General features: G+C 38.4%; 1 protein-coding gene across 1 annotated transcript in view; it reads right to left on the reverse strand.

The window, feature by feature from the left end:
- The window catches only part of LOC107694622 (T-complex protein 1 subunit alpha), a 12656-nt gene extending 2425 nt beyond the window's left edge, over positions 1-10231 (reverse strand). The window contains exons 1-10 of the mRNA XM_016494311.1: positions 9911-10231; positions 5900-5985; positions 4918-5046; positions 4563-4660; positions 4360-4470; positions 3722-3903; positions 3512-3638; positions 2107-2282; positions 1857-1980; positions 810-1002 (exon numbers count right to left, since the gene is read on the reverse strand). Of these exons, the coding sequence (XP_016349797.1) occupies positions 810-1002; positions 1857-1980; positions 2107-2282; positions 3512-3638; positions 3722-3903; positions 4360-4470; positions 4563-4660; positions 4918-5046; positions 5900-5985; positions 9911-9983 (1299 nt within the window). The 5' untranslated portion in view covers positions 9984-10231. The remainder of the gene's footprint in view (positions 1-809; positions 1003-1856; positions 1981-2106; positions 2283-3511; positions 3639-3721; positions 3904-4359; positions 4471-4562; positions 4661-4917; positions 5047-5899; positions 5986-9910) is intronic.
- Positions 10232-11262: the final 1031 nt, after the last annotated feature.

Genomic DNA, 11262 nt, shown 5'->3' on the forward strand with positions numbered 1-11262 from the left:
GGAGAGAAGCCAAAAGCTTTTTTTCCCCCTAACTGAAATTATGCCTTTTAAATTCAAATATAATTCGAATATTGATAATATTTAAGTACAAAATTCGAATTTAGTTTTTCAGCCATTTTGCGAGCCCTATTACGGTATAGGCATGAAATTATTTCAAGTTACTGAAATATTCAAACCGACTCTGCTACAATTCCTGTTTCTGTGGCAACACAGGCCATCCTAATTGGAACTTTTTAGGACTGTATAACTCATTGCAAATTTGGCAAATGGATGTTTCCCTCTTAAAAAAATAGCCTACAGCTGAAATCACGCTGATGTCTGAGGTCCATGAATCTAGAAGTAGAAAGCTAAGGTAAATCACTACAAACCTATGATCATGAACCATGTTCTGAATTGTCTGTAACAGTTCACACTGCAGGCCTAGTGAGGGTTAATGCATCTCAATGATAAATGAGGCAATGTCTGTTCTGAGCAGGATGGAAGCAGCTGTCAGCAGAGCTGTTTATCTGTCCCTTTCCCCACTCAGGACTCTCACTGTCTCCCACGCGTATAACTGCACAAGCCATCAAACAGGCACGGCAGCAATTATAATGGGAGTGTGCATACATCCAATTGCACACAATACAGAAATATATAAAACTGGTCTTAACACTAACATTACAATAAAAGCCTGTCTACCTTTACTAGTTTGTGCATTTATACATCAGCTATAATTTAACTGTCAGTTTGTTACAACGTAACATTTTACCTAAAAATACAAAGACATCAAAAAAATAAAGACCCCAGCATCTGTGAAACAGGGTCCTCACCATGCTTGTAGCATAGTTCTCCAGATAAATGGACAGCGCAGCCTCTACAGCGCCACCTCCTGGTACCACAGACTTGGACTCCAGCACCCTCTTCACCACACACAGGGCATCATGCAGCGAGCGCTCCATTTCATCACACATGAAATCATTCGCCCCACGCAAGACGAGAGAGGCAGATGTGCGTGCCTTTGTGCTGAGAGACAGAGAAAACGGCATTAAAAAAAATACTAAAACGTGATTTTCAAATGTGTTTCCAATGGAAAACACTGCTCAAGGTCCCATGCAGTTCACAGCAATAGCAGCAGTATTATTTTTCCGAATGCAAGTCGTTTTTTCAAAATCATTTTTTATCAGTTGTTGGCAAATTAGATGAAATCAGTTCAAATCATACAGAACTGTTTTCTCTCTCCTCATGTTTAACACGGTTTGTACTTCTTAGGCAAGGTAATCACGTTTATTTGTATAGCACATTTCCCCACACACCGGTAGAGTTTCGCTTTAAATTTGTTTAGGCTTGATGTTTTAAGTGTTAACTCGTTTTTCATCCTTTTTTTCCTTCTGTATACAAATACATTTGAAGGATTTTTGTGGAGCAAGGGGAGCATATCAAAATACATGATGCTAGCATATTTTATGATTCTTAGCGTATTTTACGTTTCTAAATGTAATAAAATACTTTAAACAAATATTTGTTTTTCTCTCACCAATGAAATTTTGACCATGTGCAACTTACTTTCCAGAAAACACAGTAGATAATGTGTTTAATGTCTCCTCTTTAACATGAGACATACAGATTATTCAGAAAAATGCAGGATTTTGGGTGCGTATGAGCTCTGAAGCGGTCAATCAAAGTATGAGGTAGAGTGATTAAAAGGAACCAGAGCTGATTTAATGAGCCAGTTTCATTATACAGGCGGTGTGATGAGGCTTAATCTCTGGAGGATGTGATGTGCAGACATCCTAATCGCTGATCTTCAGAATGTAGGTAATATCAGGCATAAATTCGATCCTACAGGTTTTGTTGAGGGAAAAGGAAGATGCTCTCACTTCTTGATGAGGATGAGCTCGTCGTCACACACTCTGTCCTGCACCACCTCCTCAGCCTGACCCAGCATGGCCACCTCAAACGTCTCCTCTCCCTCCAGGTTAGACAGAGACGAGCACACAGTGGCTACGGGGGAAAAATCAAAACAGTGTTCATCAAAACTAAGACAAAGAGAATAAAAGACCTCTGTATTCCAAGAACAGAAGGTCTAGATCTTCTAAGCTAAGACTAAAGCAAGTGCAGTCAGCTGACCCCCAGTTGCTTTGGCGATGCGCTTGAGGTCCCTCTTGAGCACCCTCCTCACGGCCATGGCTCCTACATCCACAAAGTATTTCAGACACATGTCATCAATGCCTCCTGTGGTCAGAATCACATTCGCTCCTGATGCCAGGATCTTCTGAATGCGCTCCTTCGTGATGTCTGATTCCCTGAGAAACAAATCCAGAAAGATCATCAAAACAGATGAAAATGATTGACCAATTATATTCACAGCTCAAGACATCAAAACTCCTTATAATGCAAACAGAAAAAATTGAGAGAGGACACTTGTTTGCATACAAACAGCCAAAAAAATCTAATAAGGTAATTACGTTTTAAATAAAGTAGGTAAATATGCTTAAAGTGTTAAGTGTAAAAAAAAAAAAACCTTCTGCCCTTCTGAAAATGATCATGTCAACGTCAGGAGGTAAAAATAAATTATACAAGCGGTTCCAATTACTTCATATGAAGCTCACGTGTAACAGGTTCACCTCAGATGTTGTTCATAAGAGATCGGTGCTAAATACAGACATAAATAGGGTTCAAAATAATTGTACTCAAATTACTAAAACCACATACAGAAAGTCAAGTGAGCATAATGCATTCATAGCGTAAATAGTCTGATATATCAAATCAAGCAGTGGAAAAAAAACAAAACAGTAGTTATTAGTTTTTATTTTTTTAATTAAAATTAGTTTTAGTAGTAATTTTCAATGCATCTATAGTTTTTATTTCTAATTTCCTTTTCAATTTTGGTTCATTTAAATTATAGTTAAATTAAATTTTAGCCTTGGCAACTAGCTGAAATAAAATGAATTAAATTTTTTTTTATATATTTTATTTCAGTTTACTTGTATTTTGCTTCAATAAGTCAAAATTTGGTCCAAAACAAAAAAGCAAAACACTACAACTTAAAATAACTTTTTTTCAGTTTTCAGCATCATTACCCCAGTCTTCAGTGTCAAACGATCCTTCAGAAATCATTCTAATATGCTGATTTGCTGCTCAAGAAACATTCCTGATTATTATCACGGTTGAAAACAGCTGTGCTGCTTCATATTTTTTTTCAGGATTCGTTGATGAACAGCATTTTTTTGAAATAAATATTTAGTAACATTATAAATGTCTTTACTGTGACTTAATTTAAACCATTCTGAATAAACATTTATTTCTTCTTCTCAAAAATAAAAAATCCTACTGAGCCTAAACTTTTGGTGGTATACATAAAGATACATGTTGTACAGCCCAAAGGTAAAACACAGACACGTGTATCTGCGTGTAAGAGAGGCTCTGGGTAGACAATGCTTTATCCCACGCGTATAACTACACACACCACAGATGTGTGGCAGCAATGTAAATGGGACATTTCTTTGTGTGTGTGTGTGTAACATGACCTCACCTCTGTCTGATTTGGTCCAGTTTCTCCGGATCGCTGATGAGCACCTGAACACCCAGCTTCATCTTGGTTTTCTGCAGGCTGAAGTCCAGACAGGCTATCTTGGCATTGGACACACGCTTCACCATTCCTAAACAATACAAACAACATTTACAAACACGCATACGAACATACACTGTGCAATGTGAAAAGAAAGCATGCGCATGGACAGACCTTGTGATCCGACAGTGCAGTTAAGTGCGTATCCGTTGACGAGGAAACTCTCTTTCTGGCTGCGTCCGTGAGCCTTCAGCACATTCACAGAGTTGATGGGATAGCGAGCAACACCTTTCCCATCAACAAACTTCACAGCCAGGGCAGCGTCCACCACCATATTAGCAAAAAAATCTGAATCACTGACAGAACGTCAAGGAACAACACTTTCACTTCAAATGATTAGTCAACGTCTGCAAAACTCTGTTAATGCAGTTTAAATCTCTGAAATGAAATACACTCTGTATGCAGCCTTATTGAATACTACAATCACTTAAAAACATTTTTTTTGGATGTTGTGACATGATTTTAGACGCATTTAAATGCAAAATATTATATAGAAAATAATATATACTATAAAATACTTTTAATAATAAGCAGAATCTCTAATAAGCAGTAGATAAGCAGAATTTGTATATAGAGCCTGCACACACACACACGAAATTAATACAATTTTAAATATAAATTTTAATAATGTTTATATAGGTGATAATATTATATACATTATATAGCATTTTGTGTATGTATGCATGTATGTGTGTATAATATACATATATACACACACACACTAGCATGAAACAGCACAAAGCAGAGGATACACGCCAATGATCTTAGAGGACATGGAAGTCTTGGCAGCATTGATGAGACACTCTCTGCCCAAATCATCAGTGCTGATGGTCAGGTTCTCATTGATGTATCTGACTGCCTCCCTGTGAACCACAGCAAATTAGACCGTTTCATTTTAATGTCAATCATGCTTAAACACACCAGACTTCCTGTTGGCACAGGAAGTGACTCTTACTTGCAGGCCAGTCTGTATCCACTGATGATGGAGGTGGGGTGGATCTTCTGTTTGACGAGCTCATCAGCACTCTTCAGCAGCTCAGCGGCGATGATCACCTTCTCACACACACACACACACACACACACACACACACAGATGAGTGGTTCTCACTTTAACTGATATTCAATCAACACTGTCTATTGTACTGTCAGGATGTGGAAGCGGCAGAAAAAAACCTGCACGTCCTGTAGTTTACGACAGGCGGTTTCTGTATCCTGTTAGCATAGCCACACATACTGATACTGTACGGATGGCACTATAACAGGAAATGTTTTTTAACAGAAACATCTATCCAAAGCAGCAAATGTCTCACCACTGATGTTGTGCCATCTCCAACCTCCTTATCCTGCAGCTCTGCTAGCTCACAGAGGACCTTAGCCGCCGGGTGCTCCACCTCCAGCAGCTTCAGGATGGTGGCTCCATCATTGGTGATGGTCACGTCCTGAAACACAGATCCCAAGCATGAGAAAACAAACCCAATAGGAACATCTACACTGCATTATCTACAAACAATTCTAATGTTTCCTATTAGACATTAAAGGGATAGTTCACCCAAAAATGTAAATTCTGTCATTAATTACTCTCATGTCGTTCCAAACCCGTAAGACCTTCGTTCATCTTCGGAACACAAATTAAGATATTTTTGATGAAATCCGAGAGCTCTCTGACCCTCCCATAGACAGCAAGGATCCTTACACGATCAAGGCTCAGAAACGTAGCAAGGACATTGTTAAAATAATCCATGTGACATCAGGGGTTCAACCGTAATTTTACGAAGCTACGAGAATACTTTTTGTGCGCAAAAGAAAAAAAAAAACTAACGACTTTATTCAACAATTCGTCTCCTCTGCGTCACCCTATTGCGCCATTTTGAAGAATATCAGCTGGACGAAAACAACGTAAACTCCAAAATGGCGCTATAGTGTGACGCGGAGAAGAATTGTTGAATAAAGTCATTATTTTTGTTTTCTTTGCGCACAAAAAGTATTCTCGTTGCTTCGTAATATTATGGTTGAACCCCTGATGTCACATGGATTATTTTATATGTCCTTGCTACGTTTCTGGACCTGGGAACATTTCAGTTGTGTTGCTGTCTATGGGAGGGTCAGAGAGCTCTCAGATTCCATCAAAAATATCTCAATTTGTGTTCCGAAGATGAACGAAGGTCTTACGGGTTTGGAACGACATGAGTAATTAATGACAGAATTTTAATTTTTGGGTGAACTATCCCTTTAATTATACAAGATCTGAACATCATGGGTTACTCTGACCGGAGGAAAAACGTAAGCACTTACTCCGATGTCGTCCACTAACATCTTGTCCAGGCCGACGGGACCCAGAGAGCTCTTCACGATGTTAGCAATGGATGCAGCGGCCATGACTGCAAAGCAACAAATAAAATGAATTTGAATGTTTCACTCTTTTATGCTCGGCAAGATTTTGTATACCAATGTTATCCGCACTGCAAGAACTGAAAGCAGAATATATTTTTTGCATTCCACCGCACTGCTTTTTAAACCATTTTCTATGTAGGCTAAACATGCACTACATGGATGTGTTTGACCATTGCACTCACGTCTTTTGCAGCGTTTTGCGATTAACACTGTGTCCGGAGTTGCATACTGCATAGAAGGCACTAGGTTTGGTTTGTGACCATAAAAAAAAAAAAAAAAAAAGTTCTATATAGTATGAATGCAAGGAGCATGAATGTTTCAAGTAGGGCTGCCACTAACGACTATTTTTATTTCGATTAATCTATCAACTAATTTATCGATACGATTAATTTCCCACAAAAAAAAAATCAACAACTTTACTTAAGAATATTTTATTCAACCAAATGAAATCCATATTTCTATGAAATCCTTTTTTTTAAAGCAAAAGTAAAGTGCAAGAAGCAAGTGTCCATCTCATAGTCCAAATCACTGAAATCATAGTTCAGTATTATAGTGTAAGAATGACAACATGTCCACGTGTTCTAGTCTACTAATAATAAAATTATAATAAAAAAACACTTTTTAAAGGAGTATTTACCAGAATTTATTTAGGAGAAAAATGTAAATGTGCAGTATTTCTGAAAAATAAATAAAATAAATTAATTGGAGATGCTTTTGATTATTAAAATTTAATGGAACCATTAAAATGGAAACAGAGAATAATGGAAAACAGAATTTGGTAAAGATAAAACTGTAAAACTCAATTAATTAGACAAATGAATTAGAAAAACGAAAATGAAAAAAAAAAAACTAATTTAGAAATAAAACGGATTTCATAGGGCTCTATAATTATATATTTTTTTTTTGTGGTAATAAATATAGATGTAAGAACAATAGCCTTTAAAATTACTTAAAATACATATATAATAGCAATGAGGCAATAATAATTAGTTCAAATAAAGTATCAAAAGCAAGAAATCATATGGTTTTATTGAACAAAACTGTTAAAATACAATGTATTATAAACAATAGAGCTAATGTACATTATCCATTACAACAAAGGCCTGCAGAGGGCGCCAACCTTAATTATGATTTTTAAATGGGTTTAATATATTGTGCAGCCTTGGAAAACAGTCTAATAATGTGTTTTATGGATTCTCGTCCGTGAAATGCGCCACCTCCGGTACTTTGCCGGTTAGTCGACTCGAGCAAAATGAAGTCGAGGATTTTTTTAAATCGAATAGTCGAATAAAATTGACGAATCGCGACAGCCCTAGTTTCAAGACGTACTACATCTGCCATGCCGTTACTGTCACGTGACCTACAGCATCAGTTCGTCGCTTCTCTGCCATTCAGAGCTCCTCTCATGGGCTCATGGGATAGTAAAGCGTCTGTTGGACACACACTTCACCAGATGTGTAGTAGGTCATCTGGGTACTTTGTGCCTGTTTTATGAATCATATGAATTCAGACATACTACTTGGCTCGCATACTGTTTTTCAGCTAACATATAGTAGTAAAGTAGGCCTATTTGGACACAGTAGCAGCATCCTAAACACACAGTGCTCAAGATAAAATACGTTTAACTTTCCACGCCTGGAGACTCCCACCCCCCAATTCCACTACCCTTCATCTCACGCTTTTAAATGCAAAAAAATGTTCTGTATAAACTGGCCCTTACTACGTCGTTGTGTAATTTTTGTTTCTTTTGTTAAGTTAAAATGCAAATGTTTGGTCTAGGCCTACTTGTTTAAGCAATAATTATTGGTCACATAAGTGCAGTTAGAGAATTTTATAGATAGATAGATAGACAGACATATATTAGGGGTGTGACGAGACACTTACCCCACAAGAACGAGACGAGATTTTTAGACTTTTTTAAAGAAATCCTCAATGATGAAATATATAGGGAAAAATTGTCTTTTATTCAACTGAAAAACACAAAATGCAAAAAAGTAGTTTAGGGCCCTACATGTTTAGGGCCCTATGAAATGTTTTATTTTTTCTCACAATATTATTTATATTTTTTTATTGTTACCAATAATGTTACTGTGCTGTAGCATGTCTAATTATTTGAATGCATAAAACAACTTAATTTATTATTTTTTTTCTTAAAGTAGCCTTTTTTCCACTAAAGTACCCTAGTAATTTTTTTCCCCCTCAGAAATTCTGTGTTGTATATTTACATTTTTCTGGTTATCAAATGAAGGCATAACACATTAATTTAATTTATCATTTATCTTTTAATTATTGAAAATTAAGCAAACAAGATTTTTTGGCAAACAAAAGGGATTTACTATTAAAATTAAAACATGGAAGAAATGTTTTGTGTCATTATTCCTTAAAAAAAAAAAAAAAAATGTTTGTTTCATTTTAGTAGTAGTAGTAGTAGTAGTAGGCTATGTACATTCTACTGAAAAATAGTTATAGGCACAACGTCTTCAAATCAAACCGGACTTTTATTTTGATGGGTTGCTGTGAATACCTTTACAGTTCTGTGTATGAGATATGGCGCTAGTTTTACTCAAATCAAACGCTAAAATGCTGATGAAGTGACTCTCAGAGCAGTTCTGGAGATGTTGTTTATGTGTTTACGACCTCATTTAGTGAGACGGCAGACGCTGAAATGCGAGTGTCACGCGCGCTTCAGTGTGTGTGTGTGTGTGTGTGTGTGTGTGTGTGTGTGTGTGTGTGTGTGTAGTAAATGAAACCGCGCGTCTGCGCCATTCATTAACAGAGACAGGCAGAACATGCAGGATTCATATTTAAATCGACTTTTGCGGCTTAATATTTAGATACTAGTCCATATCGTGATTTGATTTAAGTGTAATGACCTACTTTTGATTAATTCATTCAAAATTTGACAAATTCCGTGACATTCCGCGTTAAACTGTGAATTCTGTTTTTATGACTGGATAAAGACTACACTGCGTAATGTTCCCGCTTATCATGCGGCCACTTGCCTGATGTGGACACAAAATATCTTACATACCACCACTTCTGACCGAGCCAGTGTAATGCAGATATATCTGAAAGATCTGCGCGAGGATATCGTTACGTTCTCGCGAGACACATCGGATCTCGCGAGATCTCGTCACCCCTAACATATACAGATAGAAATAGTCAGATGATAGATACATAGACAGATAGATAGATAAATACAGTATTTTAACGCGTCTGCATTCCACTGCTCTTGTTTTCGATGTAAAAACTCACTAGATGGACGTGTTTGACAGTTAACGCTGCATCTTAAAAACGTGGGGTCTAAATAAATTAAACTTCTTACCGTAAAACATAAAACAAAACCTTTTTCTCCATTCCACTACCCTCCATCTGACGATTTTAAACGCAATAAACGAGATATTTGTGAATAGCTCCTGGGCAGCTAAACTGTCAGCAGGTGGGGCGAGAATGTAGCATCACACAGAAGCAGAAGTCTTCCGTTACCGTAACGTTACTATATAAGCATTTAACGTTACATGTGCATTAATTAGACATCTTTCTTCCACGTGACTGTATTGTGGCGCAAGCAAGGATTTTTAGACATCACAGGCTTATACTTCATTTGTAACGCGTTCATCGGTCTGACAATGAAACACACAGGCTTTACTGCTTTAGCAAACAGTTTCAGATGCGACACGGCGATCTACCGGCTCACGGGTCACTGTACCGACGGGACGACTTCTGAAGACAACGCTTAAAGCTGAAGAAGTGTTTAGATGTAAACCAAGGATTACACTCGGATTCCGGTCAGCCGCACGTGCTGCTCGAGACACCGGCCGCTCTTCCGTTCAAACACCGCCGCGTGCGGCCCGTTCACCGCGTCGCTGTGTTTAATTGATTGCGGGGAAATATGAGCGCATCCCGACTCACCGTTTTGAGTCCTAACGGACTCGCCGGTCGTCCTCTGGCCGAGCACGGTTAACGGACCCTCTGTCATGGACATGTTGGATGGGAGAGAAGAATGGAGACGCGCGCGGTGGCTTATGGGTAGCGTGAGAGCGGGAGGGGCGCGTGTGGAAAGTTCCAGATCGATCCAGAATAGCAGCTTTTAGTTCACACTCAAACACTCACATGAGCCACTAAACCGATCCAAAGACTCGACTCTGCACATGTATGTGTATAAAGAGCTCTAAAACAACACACTAATCCACAGACTGATAGAGCTATGAAAACTACAAGTCCCTGTTTGAATGCGGTAACTCCTTCGATAGTTTTCGCCGAGGCGTTTGGTACGATTGAGGGACCTCTAGTGGTCTGGCGGAGCAGCGGCGGGTATTTTAAAGGGGTCATATGATGTTGCTAAAAAGAACATTATTTTGTGTATTTGGTGTAATGAAATGTGTTTATGCGGTTTAAGGTTCAAAAAACACATTATTTTCCACGTACTGTACATTATTGTTTCTCCTCTATGCCCTGCCTTTCTGAAACGCATAGATTTTTACAAAGCTCATCGGTCTGAAAAGCGAGGTGTGCTCTGATTGGCCAGCTATCCAGTGCGTTGTGATTGGCCGAATACCTCAAGCGTGTGACGGAAATGTTACGCCCCTCACCATACTGTGATGCTGTGTCCCGGCCGGAGCGACGAGACAAGCGGATATCGTCCTCTTTTGGAAGACCAAACAAAGTAGTTTCGCTTTCACAACGAAACACACAGCGTCTTCACGACATGACGGCAGCGGCAGCAACAATACTACAGCGATAATAAAAGTTACTCCTTCTTTCTTTGCGTGAACATTTGAGCGGCGTTATGCAAATCTTCCCACATCGTGAGGTAGATATGTGGGGGCGTGTTAGAACGAGCCGTTTTAGGTAGGCGTGGTTGACTCTTAACTTTTATAAAGAATATCTCTTTGGATTTGAGACTTTAGTCTTTGCAACTTTTCAGATCTTCTTTATGCACCAAGAGCTTGTAACACTCCAAAGAGAAAGGAACAATTGAAATCGCATCATATGACCCCTTTAAACAGTTAACTTCAAAGATCTTTAGGTTACTCACATAACCCCGGTCAAAGCCACTAGAAGGCAAGCCTGCAACATAGACATAATACTTGAATACATAAGCCTCTACCGTCTCCTGACCTGCCTTCATTGGTGACAGACAGGTAACGATCGTGTTTGCACTAAACCTCGGAGCTGTTTATCACTGCTGTTAAATTTAATCCATTATTAAAACATTTAAATACAGCCAGCTACAGAGTGCACAGTCAGTAGCCCTGTATTAG

The sequence above is a fragment of the Sinocyclocheilus anshuiensis genome, unplaced genomic scaffold (genome assembly GCF_001515605.1).
Source record: "Sinocyclocheilus anshuiensis isolate Anshui unplaced genomic scaffold, SAMN03320099.WGS_v1.1 scaffold3315, whole genome shotgun sequence".
Lineage (NCBI taxonomy): Eukaryota > Metazoa > Chordata > Actinopteri > Cypriniformes > Cyprinidae > Sinocyclocheilus > Sinocyclocheilus anshuiensis.